This window comes from Thalassophryne amazonica, chromosome 10, assembly GCF_902500255.1.
Source record: "Thalassophryne amazonica chromosome 10, fThaAma1.1, whole genome shotgun sequence".
Taxonomy (NCBI): domain Eukaryota; kingdom Metazoa; phylum Chordata; class Actinopteri; order Batrachoidiformes; family Batrachoididae; genus Thalassophryne; species Thalassophryne amazonica.
The window spans coordinates 105376784-105402565 of NC_047112.1; the positions used below are offsets into that span (position 1 = coordinate 105376784).

The 25782-nt window shown below is 42.4% G+C and overlaps 2 protein-coding genes across 2 annotated transcripts in view; both read left to right on the forward strand.

The window, feature by feature from the left end:
• Positions 1 to 12855, forward strand: part of crocc2 (ciliary rootlet coiled-coil, rootletin family member 2) — a 326949-nt gene extending 314094 nt beyond the window's left edge. Inside the window, exons 31-35 of the mRNA XM_034179233.1 lie at positions 5042 to 5191; positions 5262 to 5462; positions 5908 to 6039; positions 8526 to 8705; positions 12640 to 12855. Of these exons, the coding sequence (XP_034035124.1) occupies positions 5042 to 5191; positions 5262 to 5462; positions 5908 to 6039; positions 8526 to 8705; positions 12640 to 12696 (720 nt within the window). The 3' untranslated portion in view covers positions 12697 to 12855. The remainder of the gene's footprint in view (positions 1 to 5041; positions 5192 to 5261; positions 5463 to 5907; positions 6040 to 8525; positions 8706 to 12639) is intronic.
• Positions 12856 to 16556: 3701 nt separating this feature from the next.
• The window catches only part of sned1 (sushi, nidogen and EGF-like domains 1), a 289365-nt gene continuing 280139 nt past the window's right edge, over positions 16557 to 25782 (forward strand). Inside the window, exon 1 of the mRNA XM_034179234.1 lies at positions 16557 to 17165. Coding sequence (XP_034035125.1) covers positions 16947 to 17165 — 219 coding nt within the window. The 5' untranslated portion in view covers positions 16557 to 16946. The remainder of the gene's footprint in view (positions 17166 to 25782) is intronic.

Consider the following 25782-nt stretch of genomic DNA (forward strand, 5'->3'; position numbering starts at 1 on the left):
TGCCCACAGGTAGGTTGTGAGATGAAGGAGAAAAAAGATTTCTGGAGTGTGTTTTATGAGGTGGTGGAGAGTGTGCCCAAGCATGAATGAGTGGTGATAGCAGCAGACTTCAATGGGCATGTTGGTGAAGAGAACAGATGTGATGAGGAAGTAATGGGTAGATATGGTATCAAGGATAGGAATGGGGAAGGACAGATGGTAATTGATTTTGCAAAAAGGATGGAAATGGCTGTGGTGAACACCTACTTTAAGAAAAGGGAGGAGCACAGGGTAACATATAAGAGTGGAGGAAGGTGCACACAGGTAGACTACATTCTTTATAGGAGATGCAAGCTAAAAGAAATCAGAGACTGTAAGGTGGTGGCAGGAGAGAGTGTTGTTAGACAGCATAGGATGGTTGTTTGTAGGATGACTTTAGAGGTAAGGAAGAAGAAGAGAGTGAGAGCTCAACAAAGGATCAGATGGTGGAAGCTGGAGGAAGACTGTTGTGTGAAATTTAGCGAGCAGGTGAGAGAAGCACTGGTTGGAGGGGAAGCAATTTTGGACAACTGGAAAAGTACTGCAGATGTGGTGAGGGAGACGGCTAGGACAGTACTGGGTATGACATCTGGACAGTGGAAGGAAGACAAGGAGACTTGGTGGTGGAATGAAGAGGTCCAGGAAAGCATAAGGAGAAAGAGGTTGGCAAAAAAGTTTTGGGATAGTCGGAGAGATGAAGAAAGTAGATAGGAGTACAAGGAGATGCAGCCTAAGGCGAAAAGAGAAGTGGCAAAAGTGAAGGAAAAGGCATATTGCGAGCTGTACAAGAAATTGAATAGTAAGGAAGGAGAAAAGGACTTGTACCGACTGGCGAGACAAAGGGACAGAGCTGGAAAGGATGTGCAGCAGGTTAGGGTGGTAAAAGATGCACATGGTAATGTGCTGACAAGTGAGGAGTGTCTGCTGAGAAGGTGGAGGGAATATATTGAAGAGCTGATGAATGAAGAAAATGAGCAAAAGAAAAGGCTGGATGATGTGGTGAGAGTGATTCAGGGGAGTGCAAACAAGGGAGCAGCAGTTGGTCCAGATGACATTCCAGTAGAGGCATGGAAATGTTGAGGAGAGATGGTAGTGGAGATTCTAACCAGATTGTTTAATAAAATCTTGGAAAGTGAGAGGATGCCTGAGGAGTGGAGACGAAGTGTGCTGGTTCCTATTTTCAAGAACAAGGGTGATGTGCAGAGCTGCAGTAACTACAGAGGCATAAAGCTGATCAGCCACAGCATGAAGTTATGGGAAAGAGTAGTAGAAGCTAGGCTTAGAAAACAGGTGAAGATCTGTGAGCAGCAATATGGTTTCATGCCGAGAAAGAGCACTGCAGATGCAATGTTTGTGTTGTGAAAGTGACGTGACACGGACCCACAACAGGGGGCGTTAATGAACGGACAATGGATAAGCCAAAAAGTAACAATTTAATGTTGTGAATCGCACAACAACGTACAGACAATAACAATATGGTGGACTGTCAATCATACACCAGGTGACGTGTGGGCAGGCTCGACGATAGAAGACGCCTGGAGAGAGAAGAGCTGGATCCCCACACAGTTTCCACCACCAACGGAGCTGAAGAACACCGTAGCCGCCAAGCCCTGCACCCCAGGTGGCCGCTGTCTTCAGCAGTCAGACCCGGTACTGCTGGCAGAGAACAGAGACAGTCCAGATGAGTGTGAGTTCGCACACTCAGTAATCCCACAGTCTGTATTAAGTAAAAGAGGGAAAACCTCCACCTCCAATCACACACACTCGTGCAGCTCCTGGTCAACCACTTATCTGAGTTGGGGTGTGAGGCGAAGCCGTCGCTGTCACACCAAACGCCAATCCTCCAGATAAGGAAACACTCCAGGAAAATGGCTGCAAATAGAAGTTCAGGTTAAACACACACAGTGTCAGTCAGCAGAGAAATTACCTGAATGGTAGTTGATTTCTCGGCGAGGAGGTGGAGTTGCAGTCCGGTCTTTGTAGTGGTGGTGATGGGTGACAGCTTGTGTTGATTGATGACAGCTGTCACCTCCAGCAAAGCCGACGCCCTCTCGTGCTTGAAGCCCGCACTTCAAGCAGGATGCCATCTTGTGGTGGTGGGCCAGCAGTACCTCCTCTTCAGCGGCCCACACAACAGTTTGCTCTGAGAATACTGTTGGAGAAGTACAGAGAAGGCCAGAAAGAGTTACATTGTGTGTTTGTGGACTTAGAAAAAGCTTATGATAGAGTCCCAAGAGAAGAGCTGTGGTATTGTATGAGGAAGTCTGGAGTGGCAGAGAAGTATGTTAGGGTAGTGCAGGACAAGAAGTGTGACAGCGGTGAGATGTGCAGTAGGAATGACAGACTCATTCAAGATGGAGGTGGGATTACACAAAGGATCAGCTCTGAGTGCTTTCTTGTTTGCAGTGGTGATGGACAGGTTGACGGATGAGATCAGACAGGAGTCCCCATGGACTATGATGTTTGCAGATGACATTGTGATCTGCAGTGAGAGTAGAGAGCAAGTTGAGTCTAGTCTGGAGAGGTGGAGATATGCTTTGGAGAGAAGGGGAATGAAAGTCAGTAGAAGCAAGACTGAGTACATGTGTGTGAATGGGAGGGAGCCCAGTGGAATAGTGCAGTTACAAGGAGTAGAAGTGGTGAAAGTAGATGAGTTTAAATATTTGGGGTCAACTGTTCAAAGTAATGGAGAATGTGGTAAAGAGGTGAAAAAGAGAGTGCAGGCAGGGTGGAGTGGGTGGAGAAAGGTGGCAGGAGTGATTTGTGACCGAAGAATATCAGCAAGAGTGAAGGGGAAAGTTTACAAGACAGTAGTGAGACCAGCTATGTTGTATGGTTTAATGACGGTGGCACTAACAAAAAGACAGGAGGCCGAGCTGGAGGTGGCAGAGCTGAAGATGTTGGGATTCTCTTTGGGAGTGACAAGAATGGACAAGATTAGGAATGAACATATCAGGGGGACAGCTCAGGTGGGACAGTTTGGAGACAAAGTCAGAGAGGTGAGATTGAGATGGTTTGGACATGTGCAGAGAAGGGACCCAGGGTATATAGGGAGAAGGATGCTGATGATGGAGACACCAGGCAGGAGGAGAAGAGGGAGGCCAAAGAAGAGGTTTATGGATGTGCTGAGGGAGGACATGCAGGTGGTTGGTGTGACAGAGGAAGATACAGAGGACAGGGTGAGATGGAAACGATTGATCTGCTGTGGTGACCCCTAACAGGAACAGCCGAAAGACAAAGAAGAAGAAGAAGATCAAATTTTATAGTCCATAATGAATGTTTTATTTGTACAAAGCTAAAAAAAATATTTTCAAGTAAGTACTTTTAAGTTCAACAACTTTTTTCTGAAAAGATTAAGATGCCAGATGGTGTAAATTCAAGGGCGGACAACAGTTAAGATGTAATTAAGATTCAACATTTCATTCTCAAAACATTGTGTAAAACAGAAAGGCGGTCAGCTGCAGCCCTGGCGGTTTTGTGACTGGTAACATACCATATTCTGATAAATGCCCCAGGGGTGTGAAATTTTCATGAAGGGAGGCGTTTATTGATGGTCATTTGTGTACACATGCATGCAGGCTGTACACAGTACGTACGTGCGTCCTGCACACAAGAGAAGCAGCCTCTTGCACAATTACACAATTACATGCAAAAATGTTGCTACTTGGCAGTGTTCAAACTAAAAGTTGTGACAGAAGCAAAAGAGAAGGGGAAGCACAATGCCGGTCAGATTTTCCTAGTCAAAATCCGTCCGTTAGTGGTGTAGGAGCAAGGATGAGTTTGCAACCCTGGTCAAAACAGCAAAATGGATGCCTGGGGGGGATTGCTGGCATTCGTGTGACAGGGAAGGATCTGAAATAGAAGGCACTGCGGCTACATAAGCAACATGGAAACCAGAACAGACTTGGTGAGATTTCATGGCAATGAGGTAGGACTATTTCATTTTCATTTTACTCTCTCAGGAATTCACAATTTCACTACGTACAATGTGTCAAAAAAAAGGGGGGGGGGTGCTTTTATTAGAGAGGGAGTGTTTATTAGAGTAAATATGGTAATCTGTATGATGTCCTTGCCTGTTGGTAGCAACACATTGGGAAATTCAGCCTTCTGCTTATAATTCATAATCCACACCAACTAATGTCTTTCTAGCCTGCGATCTTTTAACAGATGTATTCAGAGCCATGGCTCACCTATAAACATAAACCCTAATGTGATATATCACATTTAAATTAAGATGATTTCTCCTATATCTTAAATCTTTCTTTGCTGATTGAGGACCATGTGACTCTGGTTCTGTGATGTGCAAGGTACCACAGTGACAGCTCCTAACCTGAAATACTCTGCAAAGGCAAATGTAAGGATACATGGGTTTTTCTGTATTTTGTTGGTGCAAACCTTATGGGGGTATGTGCAGTAACTGCACAAGCGAGCTTGAAAATCCTCTGAGAATTTCTCAGGAGAACTTTCTGGCTTTAAACTGACACTGGCAGCTGGCTGTAAAAAGAAGCAAATAAAAGTCTGAAAAGCAGAGGCAGTATTTGTCCTTGATTTTGTCAAAGGAACAAGAAGCAGAGTTTGATGCATACGTAAGTGCAGATAGGGCAACGTGGTGACTTAGTGGTTAGCACTGTTGCCTCACAGCAAGAATGTCATGGGGTCGATTCCCACCTGTGACGATTATGTGTGAAGTTTGCATGTTCTTCCCGTGTTTGCATGGGTTTCCTCTGGGTGCTCTGGTTTCCTCCCACATTTAAAGACAAGCAGATTAGGTGAATTGTAAACTTTAAATTGTTTGTAGGTGTGCGTGGGGGTGTGAATGTGTTTGTTTGTCTATAAGTGGCCCTGTGACAGACTGGCGTCCTGTCCAGGGTGTACCCCGCCTATGACTGCTGGGATAGGCTCCAGCACCTCGTGACCCTTAATTAGAGTAAATGGTTGAAGTTGAGTGAGTGGATGAGTAAGTGCAAATACAGTTGTGTTGTTGAAAGTGATCGTCTCACTGTATGATGTGTGTGTCACTCAGGAACACCTGGATAAAACACGAGATGCCCTTTCAGACATGCAGAGGCTGAACCACACACTTACAAACAGTACACAAAGCCTTCAAAGGGCCCAAGAAGACTTGGAGTTAAAATACACTGAGCTGGAAAAACACAACAAGATGCTAAAGGAGGTGAGTGACTTTGAAGTAAATGCATAAATAAACGTGGATGACGGTGGACTCATTTGTGTGGATGATTCAGAAGCTGAAGGAGCAGCAGGAGGCTGAACTGCAGGCGCGGGAGAGCTCCCAGTACCTGCACAGAGACAAGGAGAGACTCCAAGGGGAGTGTGCTGTCCTGCAGAACTCCTTAAAAAAGCTGCAGAGTGAGAGAGCCCATGTGGAGAAGGTGCTGGCACGCCTGGGGAAAGACAAAACTGCACTCAGGGCGGCGCTGGAGAAGGTGAGTCGTTGCTGTCACCATCTTCTTTTTGATCCTGGAGTTTGTAACATTGAACAACTACTGCTCAGACCTGAAAACTCAATGAAGAAGCCAAACCACAAATATAATTAAAAACATCTTAATGGGATATAAAAACTGCTGGAGGCTGATGTGTGTAATGAAGCCAGGACTGAAGTAATTGATATTCAGTCAGAAGTCATACAACCACATTTTGGAGCGCCTGAAGACGAGCAGTTGCCCAAGACACATAAATACACAGTTATATGAATCAGGGTGAGAGCAAATGGTCGGGATAATTTGCTGTTTTATTATCCTGTAATAGGTGTCATGGTGTCAAGTGGGACATGAGAGCTGAGACATCTGCTCCACACATTACAGAATGGAACGAGTGCAGAACAATCATGGTAAAGTGATTCATATTATGTCACCCTCGTGCTGCTGTCAGGTGGAGCTGGACAGGCTGAGGAGGGAGGAGGAGGTGGTCGCAGGAGCACGAGAAAAGGAGCATTTGGAGCAGAAAGTCTGCAGACTGGAGCAGGAGCTGCACGAAAAGCACAATAAACTTCACACTCTACAGGTGAGATTCCAGGATTATAGTGTGGCACAGCTCAGAGGTCACACTATTGAGCCCAGGTGTACACTTTCTCTCCACCTTTGCAAAAGTTACTCTTACATTTACCTTTCATAAAATTTGCCAGTTAGGGTGAATAGCAAGCCAAAATTGACCAGTTTTTGAACAGAGACTATAAGAGTTAACAAGTTAAATTTTTGTTAATGTATATTTGTGGTGAAAGACATTTCCATAATGTTTTAATTTCAAAGATTGTGACTTTTGCTGTTTTCAAGTAATTTTTATTAATATTTGTAGTGTTTATTATCCTATTACATTCTAATTTATTGATTTTCATGTCACTGTGAAGCACAAAGAGGCTATTGCAATGGCCATTTCAGTCGAATAGACTCTCACAACACAGGTTATGTCAAGGTCGTAGGGCTACGGTCAAAGTCAAGGCAGAGGTCATTGTCTAAAGTACATGAATGAGCTCAGGAATTGGATGAGATATTGAAGCATGATTTTCTGCAGAGCCCTCTGCTCTCTGAGGGCTAACAAATGTATCGTGACATCACTGTGTGGCAGTGATGTCACCTGATGACCTCACACGAAGTAGGAAAATTAGAGGTGAGGTACTGCAGTCACCGGGATGCCTTGCTTTGCTTTACTAATCAGTTCCAGTGATTATTCCAATGAAGATGAAGCCTGTGCTTACCGCAAGATCACAAGTGTAGTTGTAAAACAGCTAACTGATCACCTGCAGAGGAATGGTCTATTTGAAGAGTTTCAGTCAGGTTTTAGAATTCATCATAGTACAGAAACAGCATTAGTGAAGGTTACAAATGATCTTCTTATGGCTTCGGACAGTGGACTTATCTCTGTGCTTGTTCTGTTGGACCTCAGTGCTGCTTTTGATACTGTTGACCATAAAATTTTATTACAGAGATTAGAGCATGTCATAGGTATTAAGGGCAGTGCGCTGCGGTGGTTTGAATCATATTTGTCTAATAGATTACAGTTTGTTCATGTAAATGGGGAATCTTCTTCACAGACTGAAGTTAATTATGGAGTTCCACAAGGTTCTGTGCTAGGACCAATTTTGTTCACTTTGTACATGCTTCCCTTGGGCAGTATTATTAGACGGTATTGCTTAAATTTTCATTGTTACGCAGATGATACCCAGCTTTATCTATCCATGAAGCCAGAGGATACACACCAATTAGCTAAACTGCAGGATTGTCTTACAGACATAAAGACATGGATGACCTCTAATTTCCTGCTTTTAAACTCAGATAAAACTGAAGTTATTGTACTTGGCCCCACAAATCTTAGAAGCATGGTGTCTAACCAGATCGTTACTCTGGATGGCATTTCCCTGATCTCTAGTAATACTGTGAGAAATCTTGGAGTCATTTTTGATCAGGATATGTCATTCAAAGCGCATATTAAACAAATATGTAGGACTGCCTTTTTGCATTTACGCAATATCTCTAAAATCAGAAAGGTCTTGTCTCAGAGTGATGCTGAAAAACTAATTCATGCATTTATTTCCTCTAGGCTGGACTATTGTAATTCATTATTATCAGGTTGTCCTAAAAGTTCCCTAAAAAGCCTTCAGTTGGTTCAGAATGCTGCAGCTAGAGTACTGACGGGGACTAGCAGGAGAGAGCATATCTCACCCGTGTTGGCCTCTCTTCATTGGCTTCCTGTTAATTCTAGAATAGAATTTAAAATTCTTCTTCTTACTTATAAGGTTTTGAATAATCAGGTCCCATCTTATCTTAGGGACCTCGTAGTACCATATTACCCCATTAGAGCGCTTCGCTCTCAGACTGCGGGCTTACTTGTGGTTCCTAGGGTTTGTAAGAGTAGAATGGGAGGCAGAGCCTTCAGCTTTCAGGCTCCTCTCCTGTGGAACCAGCTCCCAATTCAGATCAGGGAGACAGATACCCTCTCTACTTTTAAGATTAGGCTTAAAACTTTCCTTTTCGCTAAGGCTTATAGTTAGGGCTGGATCGGGTGACCCTGGACCATCCCTTGGTTATGTTGCTTTAGACGTAGACTGTGGGGGGTTCCCATGATGCACTGTTTCTTTCTCTTTTTGCTCCGTATGCATCACTCTGCATTTAATCATTAGTGATCGATCTCTGCCCCCCTTCTCGGCATGTCTTTTTCCTGGTTCTTTCCCTCAGCCCCAACCAGTCTCAGCAGAAGACTGCCCCTCCCTGAGCCTGGCTCTGCTGGAGGTTTCTTCCTGTTAAAAGGGAGTTTTTCCTTCCCACTGTGGCCAAGTGCTTGCTCATAGGGGGTCGTTTTGACCGTTGGGGTTTTTCATATTTATTGTATGGCCTTGCCTTACAATGTGGAGCGCCTTGGGGCAACTGTTTGTTGTGATTTGGTGCTATATAAGAAAAAAGTTGATTGATTGATTGAAGTGTGATATCTGTTATGTACCTCTGCAAGCAGCATAAACAATAAAGAAGATCTAAATGTATTGGCTCTGTCTTTAGGTTCAGATCTCCCAGTTAGAGCGCTGTCATGCACAACAATTACTGGAGGTGATAGCACATCATCAGCAGGAGTTGGATTTGGAGACAAATCGTCTGAGAGACAATCAGATCCAAGTGGAGCAGGCCATAGAGAAGAGGGAGAAGGCTCACCGCCAGAGGGTCAAATGCCTGGAGGATCAGGTACTATAGCAGGGAGCTCCTTAGCCATTGCCACGTCACATATGGTGAATGTGAATGAATGCACAATCTCGTGTGCCTAGTTTGCTTGTGAATCTCCACAGTGGTGAAGATAAAAATCGCCTTAAAAATTCTGGTATTACTAGTGGCACAAATGATGATTTCTGCCCCGCTTTGTTGCATGGAAAAGGCCATTTGGTTAGAGCTGCACTCTGAATTAAGTTATTTTCAAAGGCTATATGCACTGTGCACTGCAGCTATATGCCCCATGACCGCAAATTTTATTGAGGAGCAGCAGAGAGTCTGAGTAAGGGCCCTGTCACACGGCGATTGGTGGACGAAGGATAAAAAGTCGCAAATCGTCGAGAAAAGGTGAATGAAAGATCCTGCACCTTTCCCAACACTGAAAAGCCTGCGAATCAAGAGTGAAAAAAGGAACAAAACAAAATTAACAAAAGAAAAACAAAGCGAATGTCGACCTTGACACTTTAAACAAAATTCACGATGACGTGACCAAAAGCGGGTATTAAACGGAGCGCAGCCAGTTTTGTCCTCATGTCCGCAGTACTTGAGGTGCAGAATTTTGTTTGTCATGACAACAGGTGAGAGATTTTGTTTGTCTTCACAATGTGTGTGCACACGCAGGCCAGCCACAAACAGCTGGAACATGTGGAAATAGTTAAAGTAGTTGATAAAATGTACGTAACGCTATTGTTTCTGTATGAAAACGTTTTTTTCATCCCACACATGGATGATTCATTAGCAATACAAGGATGTTTCGTTGAGCTTGTCAAGGCTTTAGTTATACTGATTCGTTCAGATATCGTCAACGTTTGTTCAACACATCGGACTTGGGAGGTTGAAGGACATCAGAACGAAACTCAAATGAAATGCTAACGTCAAGGAAACGATAAGAAACCATCAAGAAAGAAAGCAAAACAAAATATGGACGAATTGAGGTTGTCGTCAGTATTAGTTAAAATTTTTCAACAGTTTAAAAATTCTGACGAAGCACCAGCTGCAGGAATGAAGCTGGATGAAGGTTAAATGATGTCAATCAGGATTTCTTGTTTCGTTTGGGCTTTGTTGTCCTTCGTTAGTGCTGTGTGACCGGGGCTGAAGGCACAGAGTCGCCTACAGTCAAAAAACAGGGTTGTGACAGCACACAGAATTCACAGTTCAGTATGTTTTCCATGCTTTGGAAATAAGATACACAACATTAAAGATATTTTGCTTATGTCCTTTAGGCTAGTGGTTGACTGAAAAGTCTTTCTGGATTGTTACAAAATCTAATGCTTCAAAAATAAATTCAATTTTTCTCTTTGTGATAGACTTTTTAGCAGATGCAATTAATACTCCATTTATACTTGAGTTTTTAAATACAACTGTTTATATTTAATGAGTTGTCAAAACTTTGAATGTGCACGATTAAATATTAGCATTTTTTTTTTCATTGTGTGGCTAATCAACCTCCCATGTGGCTAATTATGTCCGCCAAAGACACAATAAAATCACTGGCATTTATTTATTTATTTGTCTGTCTGTCTGTCTGTTAGCAAGATTACATTAAAACTACTGCACGGATTTTGGCAAAATGTTCACCACAGATAGATATTAGGCCAAGGAAGATATGGAAGTTGGGACATTGTGTGAAATGTAAATAAAAAAGGAAATACAATGATTTGCAAATTGTCTTCAACCTATATTCAATTGAATACACCACAAAGACAAGATATTTAATGTTCAAACTGAGAGACTTTTTTGTTTTTGTGCAAATATTTGCTCATTTTGAAATGGATGCCTGCAACGCATTTCAAAAAAGCTGGGACGGGGCAACAAAAGACTGGGAAAGTTGATGAATGTTCAAAGAAGACCTGTTTGGAACATTCCACAGGTGAACAGGTTAATTGGAAACAGGTGAGTGTCATGATTGGGTTTAAAAGGAGCATCCCCAAAAGGCTCAGCCATTCAAAAGCAAAGATGGGGTGAGGATCACTACTTTGTGAACAACTGTGTGGAAAAAAATAGTCCAACAGTTTAAGAACTTAAGAACTTTCTCAACATTCAATTGCAGGGAATTTAGGGATTCCATCATCTACATTCCATAATATAATCAAAAGATTCAGAGAATCTGGAGAATTTTCTACACGTAAGCGACAAGGCCGAAAACCAACATTGAATGCCCGTGACCTTTGATCCCTCAGGCGGCACTGCATTAAAAACCAACATCATTGTGTAAAGGATCTTATTGCGTGGGCTCAGTAACACTTCAGAAAACCATTGTCAGTTAACACAGTTCGTCGCTACATCTACAAGTGCAAGTTAAAACTCTACCATGCAAAGTGAAAGCCATACATCAACAACATCCAGAAATGCCACCGCCTTCCCTGGGCCTGAGCTCATTTGATATGGACACACGCAAAGTGGAAAAGTGTGCTGTGGTCTGATGAGTCCACATTTCAAATTGTTTTTGGAAATCATGTTGTGAAAGTGTAGTGACACGGACCCACAATAGGGGGTGCAAATGAACGGTCAATAGATGAGCCAAAAGGTAACAATTTAATGTTGTGAAACGTGCACAACGAACATACAGACAATCTCAGAATATAATTACAGTCAAATTACAAAGGTGACGTGTGGGCAGGCTCGAGGATAGAAGACGTCTGTCCTGAGAAGAGCCGGAACCACACGATTTCCGCCCCCACAGAACCTGGTGAATACTGGAGCCGCCAAGTCCCGAATTCCCAGGTGATCACCGTCCCTGACTGTCGGATCTGGTACTGCTGGCGAAGAACAAAGACAGTCAAGTGTGGGTGTGTGTACACCCAGTAACAACAGCGGTGGGAATGCCACCTCCACCTCTCACTCAATATGTTGCAGCGGTCTCAGATGAAAAGGAGCGCCGTCTTGCACAGCCTCCGCAAAAACGACCAGTTCTCCTGCAAACACTCACAGTAACAGATTTATAAATCTCACAAAAAGGCTGAGAGTATTACCTCCAATGAAGTATGATATCTCGGCGATGAGGTGGAGATGACGTCTGGTCTTTATGGAGTGCGATGATGAAGAATGTGTGACAGCTGTCAGGAATTAATGAGTGACAGCTGTCACTCCCGGCTGTGTCCGTGGCGGCAGCGCCCTCTCGTGCCTGAAGCCCGCACGTCAGGCAGGGCGCCCTTTGGTGGTGGGCCAGCAGTACATCCTCTTCTGGCGGCCCACACAACAAATCATGGACGTCATGTCCTCCGGACAAAAGAGGAAAGAGGCTATCCAGATTGTTACCAGTCCCAAACGCTTATTGAGTGTTGTCAGAAGGAAAGGTGATGTAACACAGTGGTAAACATACCACTGTCCCAGCTTTTTTGAAACGTGTTGCAGACATCCATTTCAAAATGAGCAAATATTTGCACAAAAACAATAAAGTTTATCAGTTTGAACATTAAATATCTTGTCTTTGTGGTGTATTCAATTGAATATAGGTTGAAGAGGATTTGCAAATCATTGTATTCTGTTTTTATGTACATTTTACACAACATCCCAACTTCATTGGAATTGGGGTTGTAGATATTAGGGCATGGAAGACTCCACTGAATTTTGGAGGTGATCCAGATCTGGATTCTGGATCAATTTTCACTTTTAAGGATTACGTCAAAACTGCTTCACAGATTCTCACCAAATTTGCACCACAGATACATATTAGGGCATGGAAGACTCCATCCAATTTTGGAGGTGATCCAGATCCGGATTGGTGGATGTCAGAAATGTCTGATTGTTGAAATTGCCGCCAATTAGCCATAGTGGCTAACAGTTGTTGAACCTCAGAGAGAACCCCACTATGGTTGTAAGCTCTGACATTTGTACAAATAATCATTTGCTTCCTTTCTTCAGAGGAATCTGTTTTGCTGTGCTGACTTCTGTGTTTGTGTGATTTCTATAGTTGCTGACTCTGACAGAGCAGTTTGATCAGGAGATGAGAAGACGACAGACATATTGAGTCAGATGCTGCGGCCTGGTGTGTAAGCAGAGTCTCTTTCGCAAAAGCACATAGTGCCTCTGGCTTCCACGTTTGCTGTTCTTTTGGCAGCTGCCAAGCATACACACCACTTTTTCATGCGGACATGTGCATGCCGGATTACATTAATCTATGGGAAAATTCAACAACAACAAACAAAGGCCGTTTTGTTTGTAAGTGGACTGGATGTGCCAAATTGTTTTAAGGATTTCCTCTGGCTCACGACAGCTAATGTGTTTTAGACTGTTTATGCTGTGTCATTTTTCCAGGAAACAATGTGATGAAAAGTTTCCCTGGTTGGTGCTGTATTCTAGTTTTAAAGGACCATACTGGCTAGTTTAATGTTTTATTTTTCTTTTGAAATATACATTAGTTTACATGTTGTTGACAACAACAATTTTCCAAACTGTGTAACTGGAAAAATACAGTTAAAAACATAATTTCCCTACATTGCCTTTAGTTCATTCTTGTACTCCATTAAAAAACTCATAAAAGAAAATGCCTGTCAGCCCCCCCCCCCCCCAATTTATGCAAATTAAAATAAATAATAAAATAGTCGTATGTTGTCTGGATCCATCTCCATTCAGCGTGTATACTGTAATAACTGTCAAACTTGGATTTATGCCATCCATCCATCCATCCATCCATTTTATGAATATGCTTATTCCAGTTAAGGGTGACTGGGGAGCTGGAACCAGTCTCAGCAGTCCTTGGGTGAGATGTGAGGTACACGCCGTTCAAAATATAAATGTAACTCTTTTGTTTTCGGTCAGAAGATTTAAGACTTCTTCTATGCAAGCAAAAGGTTTATTTCCCCCAAATTTGTTCAAATCAGTATTAGTGAGCACCTTCACCTTTGCCAGCATAATCCATCCACTGTCATGACATGCCTCACATGATGTGATACAAAAAGTTAAGCAGGATATTTGATGTATATTCCTTTGAATTTCTGCATACATGCACAACTCATGTTTCACATTTAACATTCACAAACACGTGTGTGTTTCGGTTTAGTGTTAGCATTACAAGAAGAAGAAAAAGACAATTTATCACTTGCCTTCCAGCAATACGTAGGTGGGATATGTACGACTTATCCTCAAAAATGCATATGACTATGTACAAATTTGTGTTCATTACTTTTTGTACATTTTACTTCAAATTTTTCATGAGAATATCAAGATTCTGATTAAACATTGCCTGATTATTAAACTGGTGTACCTTTGACTAGTCACAAGGCCACTCTAAAAAGTAAAATTGATCTTAGAAGATCTTTATTTCGTGAAAAAACTGGATGTTGTCTGGAGTTGGGAAACTGGTTGGAAAAAAACATTTGAGGCAGCTTATGGTAATGCAGTGAGCATTTAGTTCACAGGCATGTTATGTGCGGAATAAAGCTGCACATTTGAGTGTGGCCTTTTATTGTGATCAGGCCAAGGCACATCTAAGTAGTAATCCTGCTGTTTAATCTGCTTCTTTATATGCTACACCTTTTAGATGGATGGGTTATTTTGGCAAAGGTGGTTTGCTGACAAACAGATTTTAAACAAATTTGTGAACAAAATTTGAGAGAAATAAGTCATCTGTGTGCATGGAAGACATCTCAAATACAGCAAATTATCTAAAATGAGAACAAAAGCAAGTGTTGTATTTATGTTTTTGCTGTGTATGATTTTTAAATAAATTCATATAATTTTTGATTGAATCAATGCTTGATTAATGTTTGACCTTCTGTGTTTAGATTCAAAATATGATCACAATGTAGGTAAATGCATTTGAAACATTTGTAATTTTACACCACAGAGTGTGACCCCACCAGTTATTGGCACAGCTAACCTAAAAGTTAGCTTTGATAACCGCTGCTCTGCTGACTGCAAAGTTAACCGTGATAAAGCTAAACCCATAAACCGCTAAAAATATTTAAACGTTGAAGCTTAAAGACTGAGGTTCCCAAAAAGGTTTAGCATGTTAAAATCAGATGATAATCACGATGTACAAAAATGATTACATCAACAAATGCTTTTTAGCAGTAGTTTTCATTCAACATATAGTTTACTTACAGTACAGGAAGTATTAAAGGAATAAGAAATATATTTATAAAAAAAAATACACATGGAAAATAAATATAATAATTAATTAATTTATTTATTTATTTATTCTGGCTTGACCTCCTGCTCTTCCATGTCCTCCGGGTGTTGCTTGTTAACTTTACACAGTCTGTCAGTTTTACTTAAAGGATTAGTGTACAAGCTACAACAGGAACAAACCCGTGTGACTATGAAAAATTGATGTTCATTAGTTACCTGTTTGCTGGTTAGCTGAATTGTGTCCACACTGGAGCTCTCCATGTTTTGGCATGGAGATTTTGAAAAATGATTCCTTCTGCAGCATCTCTCCGTCTCCTCCCACAGACCACCTCCTTGGACATACCTCACAGATCCATCAGGAATTGAGATAGGAACCTCTGTGACATATGTCACGGAGTTCTCAAACAAACTGTTTCAGACCTAAATTTTGCTTAGAGTTTGGACATGAATATCCTTTGCATCATGAACTTTGAAGATGTTTAACAAGAATCTCCAACAGTAAGCCCCCTTTGGTTGCACTAAAACTCCAAAATATCACAAATTAGAAAAAAATAAAAATCACCCAAACAGACATCTTGTTTGCTGTGAGTTTTATGACTGTTTTAAATGTTAGCCAGTTGATTTTAACTGCGTACCGGAATGAGCTAAACCCAAAAGGACCCAGGAGAGTTAGTAATAAAGTCACAGTTCCAGTAATAAGATTTGGAAAGTGTTTTGCCAGTAACGTCATGTGTATGCAACTGTATATTTTGTGCTCAAACATAAAAATGACTGCTACGGTCCTTTAATTGTTTGTGTACTCGTTTGTCAGCTGCTGATTTGCCACTGTTATATGACATAAGCAGTGTTTATGTAAGCTAATAAGAATTTTAGACCACATATTTACAGTAAGTGATTGTAGCTTTTCTTTGATTTTAATGTTTGTGATTGTTGCAGATTGTCACAGAGCCTCTATTCATTTGTTTCAATCTGAGCTGTATTTTCAGTCACTATTAGTGTACAATGGTTGTTTTTAATAAAACTGGGTGTATCCAAACACAGTCATACACATTTTTCACAAAGAAGATGAAATATTCATTTTGCTGGCTGCACAACTTTGTTATGGAAAACATGTAGTCAGTGTATACACTGAAGTTCATGGCATGTCAGTTGTGGAGTTTGGTTTGCACCATTAAAAGGTTTTGTGGATTTTTTTGTTGTTTTTGTTTTGGGTGGGAGCATGACCTTCAGTGTCTGTTGCCAGTGTTTTCACTCCCCGACATCATTGCAGGCTGTGAGGTCTGTGATGATTATCATTCTTAGAAAGTTTTACTGGAAATCATTTGGTTATCCTTTGAGTCCTGAGATAATGTGTGGTCTTCCCTTTGCTGATTCCAAACCACCAACACTTGCGGTTTCATCCACATGTGCACCTACATTGTTCAAGGGTGTTAAAAACAAGCATCCCAGCTTACTTACACTTGGATTTCGTCAGCAGTGCACATGCATGTCGTCTGATTACGCCTCTGTAAATATGCTCAGTAGGAGTGCTGTGGAATGAGGAAAATCATGTCAGAGTTTCTTTAAAGCAGCTCTTTGATTATCATAGATCCGCCCAGTGGTTATCCAGTTACCAGTTTCTTTTCACCTATTGGCTGCACGCAGCTAATTATGCAAGGTAGTGAATCCCTGTGGGGAAGGTGGGGCCAAAACTGAAAGAACTCCTTTGGCACACAGAATAGAGCTTTTATTGAGGATCTTTCTAAGATGACCATCAGGGGCAAAATCTTTAGATTGTTTTAATATATATAGATACAGTATATATATATCTCTCAGCTGAATCACACTGCTCTTCCTCTTAAATTCCTTCAATTTAATTTCAGTGAGACAGATTCAGCAGCAAGCAGAATGCAAGGAATCTCCACTATTCCCCTGTCTCACACAAGAAACCCAGTGCATTACTGAAGGAGAAAGAGAGAGAGAAAGAGAGAGAGAGAGAGAGGGAAAGAGAGGGCAGAGCAAGCGAACAGTCAGAGGAGGATTCAGATTGCTGTGGTTGAGAGGAGGAACGTACGGTCTTGTCTTGTTCTGCTTTCTTTGCCTCAGGTGTGCGCTCCTCCCTCCCCTGTGCGGTGCCTGCTGTCAGGTCCATCCCGGGTGGCTGAGGCCATGGTGTTGGTGCTGCGAGCCTTGCTGCCCTGTGTCTGCACCCTGCTGTCCCTGGAGCTGCTGCCTGGGGTGGAACCCACTGTTCCCCTGGAGGACTTCTACCCCTTTGGACAGGACGAGGGGGACTGCCAGACCATCGCTCAGGACGACGGGGGCTCTGGACTCGTACAGATTGCTGTTGCGTTCCCCTTCTTTGGAGACAGGCACACAGGACTTTATGTGAGTAAAAAACATGCAGCTGTTGAGAAAGTTGAGTTGTTTTCCTGAAGGATGTGCACGCACATGGCAGTTAGCACGAGTCTCAGTGACCTTCAGCACACTATGTTTGTTTGTAGCCATATACGTGTCATAATTCTCTGTGACATACTCTTCACTTTACCTCTCACATACTGAGGCAGCGTGAGTGATAAACTATTAGCAGAACAGTGAAACGCTCCCTCCTAAGAAGTGCACAAGGAGCTGTGAAAGGAAATGACAGTTTGTGTTCATAGTGTTGCTGCGGAGCATCTGTGAGGAGTAAAATATGTGCACAGAGAGAGTGAGAGAGAGAAACAGTGCTCATGGGAAGGAGCTGAATGGCTTGACAAGCATTTTCGCACACCACAGTAAAACACACTTTGATCTGCCTTTGTCATGTATTGGTTCAGTTCCAGCACATGGAAAGGCAGAACTGCTTTAAATCAACACCACCTGTTGTGGTTATGCATCCGAATGCTTTCCCGGTCCATGCACCGAGCCCCGCCTGCCTGCTCCCTGTCCAAGCCAGGGGAGGCTGAGGTACCATGGCAACACTGGGCAAGGTCAAAGGTCATCTCTGTAATCTAAGCATCCAGAGAGTGAGGTCAGTCTCCCAGTGTAGAAATTCTCAGCGCTCTTTTGACTTCACTCACAGTGACAGACAGTGGCGTGGTGGTGATAACTGATAACACTTTGAGTGTTCTCTGGTCAAGTTATGAACTCTGTAATCTTTCACAGTCGCTAAGCATCTCAGACAGGTTATTACTTTGTTGTCCTGATTATATCTCACATCAAATGATCAGGGGATGGATTAAAAAAAATCACATTGTGAAATGTGCGAGTTGCAATTTATGATGTCCTGACGTTGACTCTGCTTCTCTTTGGACTGTAATTCTGTAGTCATGCATGGCATAACAGATTATGGCAGGCCCTGGAAATTATAGTCACGCTCATTTTAAATGCTTCACCTGAATCTATTAAACATCTGCTGTAAAACACACAAGCCACATGGTGATCTCTGCCACCACACGGCTGCTGAGAGAAGCTAATATTTCAGTGAGCACTAACGGGCAAATTCATATGAATAGCTTCTCCCAGGAGTTTGTTCCAGGCCTCTGGGCTGCTGCCACATGGAAGCTGTTGAATCAAACTGATTTTAAATGCTTCTTGGGCGCTGCCTTCCTTTATTATCATAACTGATTCTGTTTAACAGCTCATACGCTCACAGCTGCTCCTGTTGAAGACTTCGCTTCCTGCAGCATGATTAGAATTCACTGACATTCATTTTTTTTTAGATTACGTGATTAACAAACAAAACAGTGGCTCAAAAAGGACAAGAATTTGTGTAAACTGAAACCAGTTTCACCACTCCACTAAAGTCCACATTAGAGGTTGGGAACCTGATAACACCCTCAGAAAGTGCACGACACACATTAAAACCAAGTAATAAATGCTTTTATACCCTCTCCACACAAAAACCCTGTGTGTGCGTGCAAGTGTGTGTGTGTGTAAGCCGAAGGGCTTATAAATAAGAACTAGAGGCTGCATTCACACTGAGTCTTGTCCCAGCAAGGAGGCGTGGTCGCCATTTTAATTTAACTTAAATTAAACTTAGTGAGAAGCGCCCATAGATGCTCAAATAGTCTCATCAAGAAACAGGTGGAATATACTGGAAAGCTGGGCATGTTAGCAAAGCCACAAATGGAGAAAGAAGGGAGACAACATTTCCTTCCATAAGTAAGTGGTTTTGGTTTTTCTTGTCACTGTCTGTGACATTTGGTCGATAAACAGGTGTATGTTGCCTGCCATGTCTGTGTCGTTTCTGTACACGGACCATTAACTCTTCACTTATGTCTAGTTGATATTTTCCCCTGCTAGACTGATGTCTAGTTAAAATACTTGTCATTAGTGATTAAAATTGTTCGATAACACCACCATTTTTAAAAAAAATTTGCATCTTAAAATAACTGAGCCGCTGCTCAGAGATTAAAATGACCAGCGCTGTGCCACTCAGTCACAGCCTCACACAGAGATGTGCACACACACCACTGACTTCATGAATGAAACTCAGTCAATAAAGGATAATTGTGTAAAAGTGTGATGTATATAAATGTGTTGTAATGGTTTTAGGAGCCGCGCTGCGCTGAACACAGCAGCAGCTGCACATATCCATTCCATGTAACTTTCAACACTAATATTTGGGAATGTGTAGGTGTCAGAGTAAGTTTAATACTTTCCTTACATAATCTAATGTTAATTAATTATACTGGCTCGATATCCAGGTCAATGCACGTATTTTGCTAGTGTTTTTCTGAGTGTGTTCAGTCGCGAATCCGCATTGAAAATGCATTAACATCTGGGCACTTTGTCAGTATTTTGATAGGAGGTGTCATGTCGCTGTCCATGAAGTGACATTCGTGTTTAGTAGGCAGCACTGGGAGACTGGACCCGAGTTCTCATATATAACCTCTTTGGTGTAAGCACAACTCCTAAACTGCTTTGTGGATTTCACTGAAACTTCAGACCATATGAAGATTTGCAAGAAGGAAAATAATTCTGGGAGATATATAGTGAGGGCTGCCGTCCTCCATGTATAGTGAGGGCTGCAGCCAGTCTGCTGTGTATGAGCCTGATCTTGTCAGATTTCAGAAGCTAAGCAGAGTGGGTCCTGGTTAGTACTTGTATGGGAGACCTCTTCAGAAGACCAGTGGCTGTGTGTCTTTCTCTGGGTAAAAGCTGGAGTTACGTTATGAAGGCCATCTGACGTAAATCTTTGGTGACCCTGACCAGAGCAGCCACAAGACAAACAGCATGTACAGTTAGGTGTTGTCTCCAAGCAGTTAAGTGCACTTGTTTCCAGTGTGGAAGGTTCCCAGTTCAAGGTCACCCCTGCCCATTCTCTCCATGTAATGTGGAGTTATGTCAGATAGGACATCCGGTGTGAAACTTGTGCCAAATCAACATGGAGAGCCACCTTGGATTTTCTGTGGCGACTCCGAGTGAAACAAGGAAGAAGCTGAAGGAACTTACCTTTTTTGTTTAATTCAGGTATTTCACCACAAAACATTGAGTACCACTGACATGTAATACATGCAAGCAACTCGTATGGCAGAGTGTGCTGATAGTGCTGGTAATGGTTGGGGGGGATTATGTCAAGTTGTTCGCAGATCTCTAGTCAGAAGCTGTATTTGTCTACATCAGTAACAGTCGTAAGACAAAACTTATTAATTTCTAATGATCAAGTCACATACACAAAGAAGACAAGAAGAAGTACGTCCTGTATATAGAGGCCCTGATGCTCATTGGTACCGGTGGTTATACCCAGACACAAGTTATTTCCCCAGGTAAGGCAGTACCAATTTACAGCTGAGTGGACTCAGACATTACAGTGGGGTCTTATACAAGGACACAGACAGGGTCACCGGGAAACTCAAAGTTTGATTTTAAGTATAAAGACAAAATGTTCTAGCCTACACCAAGTAAAGGCCCCCTGACACTTGCACAACTTTGATCCACGCACTTGCACGCACACCGTTGTGACGATCCCACCCGCTGTGTTCCCAGCTGGACGCCACTCTTTGTTCCATTGGCTGCCACACACTGTGTGCTGGATGCTGCATCTGTAAAATAATTATTTTGTAGCGGATTAATCATTTTCTCTGCGAGTTGGCTGTTGAAAACAGCTCTAATTGCAGCTTTATTCGCGCGCGTGCACGCACGCACTGTAGGACCGGGAGAAGGCATTTGGAACCATCTAAAAAGGTCATTATTTGTCATGTTTATTTTGTAATAGCTTGATAAAACAGTTGCATGTTCTTTCCTTCTTGTGTGCAGCTGTAAAACGATGTTTGTGATAGATTTAACATCTCGTTATAATTGTTCAAATGAGCTGTGCTGTAATGCGGTGCGCTGACACCATCACTCGCACTGTTCACTTCTTGTTTACTCGACTTAATGAGCTGCATGTAGTGTTGTTGAGTAGATTTTGGAATGTTGCACGACATTTATGCGTGAAAGACGTTTTCAACATTTCAAAATTCTCTTTGCGCAATTGCACGCGTCGGTGCCCTTCTCACATTCAGTCTACACCCGTTAACGACGAGTTTGCTCTCCTGCACGACACAGTGCATGCAAGTGTGTGTATCACAGTCGTGCAAGTGTCAGGGGGCCTTAAGAACCACTGAAAATGTGTGGGAGACAGAACGCATCCCTTAAGGGGATGGTCTAATTATTTTTTCTTTTCTTTTCAACATGCTCCTATGTATTTATGTAGACCTAGATATGTCAAAAACATTGTTTTTCAACAGTTTATTAACATTACTTCAGAAACATTGAACAAAGTAAAATAAACACTCAGTCAGTGCTTTAACGTTTCCCTTAATCCCCCTGGTGCCCCCTGCGCTTCCAAGAATGCACCACGGCACCAGAAGAGTTCCGGGGTCTCACAGTGCATGTAAACAGTGGCAAGCGAGGATGTAGATGGCATTGATTTAGGGAGTTCACAGGTGATTATGATGATAACACGTTCTCCCAAGTTAAGAGGGTTATCTAGAGGAGGTGTAGCATCTGTGATGGACTTCTGCTGTGCCCCAATGTTGTCTTGTTGTCCATACTTCATGAGGTTGGTTTACGCTGTGCCCTGAACCGGAGCGCTGCTGAAACCGACCTCTCTGGTGAGTCACGGACCACGAGATGGCGCAAGATTCTCAACGGCTAAACAGCGAATTGAAAATAAAATATGTTTTGTATTTTCTGGAGTATGAGTCGCCCCTGCGAGTATGAGTCGCACTGCTTAAAAAAAATTTTAAATGCCTCTTGAAGAGGAAACACCCAAATACAAGTCGTACCGGAGTATAAATCACACTTGAGTATAAGTTGCACCTATTGGAGTCTATTCCAGCAGTCATAGGGCGACAGGCAGGGTACACCTTGGACAGTAAGCCAGTCTATCACAGGGCTAAATTGTCATTATAATTATTGCTATCAATAATGATTGTGTGATTTTTCAGTATATAAGTTGGACTCGAGTATAAGTAGCAGGACCTCCCAAACTGGTTAAAAAAAAAACTCCAGAAAATACAGTAAGTGCTAACAATAGACTAGAACCAAATGATGAATTGAAGAGTGTGAGCATCAAGGCTGATACCCACTGTTTAAAGATTTAATTTTGTTTATCCCAGTGTGTCAGATATGATATACTTTAATCCATTTTGTATTGCTGCAAAATGACTAATTCACCCAAATAAAAAAGCGCATAAACAAAATAAACAGTGCAAATTAGGCATGTGAATCTCATCACTGACAATGATTTGATACACCCTTCGATACACTACCAGGGATACTAGACTTACATGATGATACTGATGATTCTGTGTGATACGATGCGATGCGATTCACCCCTGTTCCCAATTCGATGTGATTAGGTATGTATTTGATGGCGATTCAGTTGCTCACAATGCGATACGATGCAATTTTCATGCAATGCGATTAATGATAGGTATCGAAAAGATTTTAGCAATATCGATGTCATTATCAATTCCGCTTATCGATCCAATTCTTCATCGATTCCCTTATCATTGCCTCCTGTGAATTTTCTGTGTACTAAAAGGGGGCTTTACAGGTTTTCTATGTCAACAACATTTTATTGAGTCTTAAAGTAAATAAATATGAAATTGGTCACTGGATCTCTGGACATAAATAAAAATCAATAAAATGTGTACATGGCTACTGGATCCTTGATCTCTGGACATGAATAGAAATAAATAAAATCTGTAGTTTTTGTCAAAAGCATTTCCTTTCAGATATTACTGTCACAAATGTAAATCCATAGTCTCTGAGCTGAGCTCTTCAGCCGGTTGCGCTGCACGCCAGGATGTAATTAATAAAAAATGGAGGATGTCTCATTTTTGGAATAAAAACCCCGGATTTGGTTGGGTATAGTTCTATTGTTTGTATTATAATGTTTGGAAAGTGGTGATTTTAAACGGCGCTTCGCTCTGAAGTTATTAATTCCGACCGAAATCTCTGCGGCTCTTTGGAGCTGTGCACTTAGTCCCACAAAACAGAGGATATTATCATTATTATTTCCTTTACTTGATGGACAACTTCAGTTTATGTACAGGCTTGTGCTCACGCCAGTGGACTTGCCGCTTCTGAAAACCAGTGAAGCAGAGAACCAGTGAACAGCTGGTCGAAACGCTGCTTTGTTGCTTCAGGCTTCAAGCTTCAAGCAGACCCACTGCAGTCTGCAATCAACATAGAGAAATAATCACTTTCTCGATAAACACCCTCAAAAACAATGGCCGCTCTGGTGTCCCAAACCATCCGTGGTGCATTCAATGTGCTTTGGAAAAAAAATCAATGCAAGCAGACAGCTAGCGATGCAACATGATTCAGCCCGTCAATTGACTCAATGCACACTGAATGAATTGATGCACTCGCATTGCGCACGTTTGTATCTAGATACCAATTCGTATCGATTAATCTCCACATGCCGAGTGCAAATGTATATGTAACTTTAAATATGTGTCAGTTAAGCTGTTAAAATGAAAAAGAAACTTGGCAGATCTGTCTGTCCATCTTGCACTCCATCCTACCCCCACCCATGAACATGAGGTGCTGATCCTCATCCCAGTCACATTCAGCCTTAAATGTTCCCAGTGCACATTTGAGGTCACTGTCTGATGAAGTCAAAATGACCACATTATCCACAAAAAGCAGACATAAAGCTTTAAGGTCATCAACTTGGATACTCTCCAATCCCTGACTGCACCTTGAAATCCTGTCCATGAAAATCACAAACTGGACTAGTGATTGAGGGGCAGTCCTGACAGAGTCCAACACTCAATGGGAACAGGTCTGATGGGGACACAGCTACTACTTTATTCATATGGAGACCGGATCATGTGCTGCAGCAGTCCTGGTACCCCATAGTCCCACAACACCTCAACAAGACACCTCTGGGGACCTAGTCATGCCTTTTACAAGCCCCAAAACACATATAGACTGGTTTTGGTTCTGCGAAAGAATTTTCCGCTTTTAGTAGATCTAGTATTCTCGTAGTATCACATCATTTAGTATTTATCAGAATAGGTCATCCAAAAAGGCACTATTCAATTCTTTTTTTCCTTTTTTCCTTCTAAAGTATCATATGCAGTTCATTCATTCATTCATTCATTTACTATATCCATTTATTCCATTAAGGGTCATGGGGTGCTGGAGCCTATCCCAGCTGTCATCGGCTGAGAGGCAGGGTGCATGCTGAACAGGCCACCAGTCTATCACAGAACCACATTCAGATAAAGAAACACATCCACACTTTCACTCACACTTGCAATCAATTTAGAGTCATTGTTTCATCTAACCTGCATGTCTTTGAAAGTGAGAGGAAGCGAGAGCACCCGACAGCAGTAGCCGTTTTGGGTATGGGCAAACCGGGGAGTCCCCCGAGGCGGCATTTATGGAGGACGGCAGCTGTGGTACAGTGGGCACGAGTACTTTAAAAAAAATCATCTGCACCGCAAAGCGGTTTACTTGTCACTGTGTGTGGAATTGGCCAATTGGCACCCCCTGCAGCTGCACAGACACCATTGCTTGATGAGAAGCAGTGTGAGAAAGGGGAGGGGCACCCGGGGGACAGTTCACTTCTAGGTTTCTGTAATGGAAGGGATGGGGGGGGCTAAAGTAACTTAGTGGGCTAAAGTTGGTTACACCTCAACTTTCTTCCAAATAACGCACATCTCATTCACTCACTCATCTTCAACTGCTTATCTGGGATCGGGGCGCAGGGGCAGCAGCGGACCCCAGATTTCTCTTTCCTGGGCCACACTGACCACCTCCGACTGGGGAGGTGGTTCCTGAGGTGTTCCCAGGCCAGTGTGGAGATATAACCAGTGTGGAGATATAATCTCTGCACCTACTCCAAGGTTTTCCCCGGGTTCTCCACCCAGATTGATATGCCTGGAACACCTCCCTAGGGAGGCGCCCAGGAGGCATCCTTATCAGATGCCCAAATCCACCTCAGCTGGCTGCTTTCAATGCGAAACATCAGCAGCTTTACTCCGAGCTCCCCACGGATGACCGAACTTCTCACCCTATCTCTAAGGGAGACAGCAGCCACCCTCCTAAGGAAGCCCATTTCAGCCATTTGTACCCATGATCTACAATTGTATGCAAAGGTTTGGGCACCCCTGATAATTTTCCTGATTTTCCTTTATAAATCATTGGTTGTCTGGATCAGAAATTTCAGTTATATCATATAGCAGACAAACACACTGATATTTGAGAAGTGAAATGTTTCTAGTATTTACAGAAAGTGTGCAATAATTATCTAAACAAAATTAGGCAGGTGCATAAATTTGGGAACCCTTGTCATTTTATTGATTTGGATACATTTAGCATGAATTATTGGAACACAAAATTGGTTTGGTAAGCTCATTGACCACCTATACAGCGCACTTTGCACAAAGAGATGCTGTATGATGCTGTAATGCAGAGGAAGCCTTTTTCTGCATACACGCCACAAACAGAGTCACTTGAGGTATGCTAAAGCACATTTGGACAAGCCAGCTTCATTTTGGAATAAGGTGCTGTGGAGTGA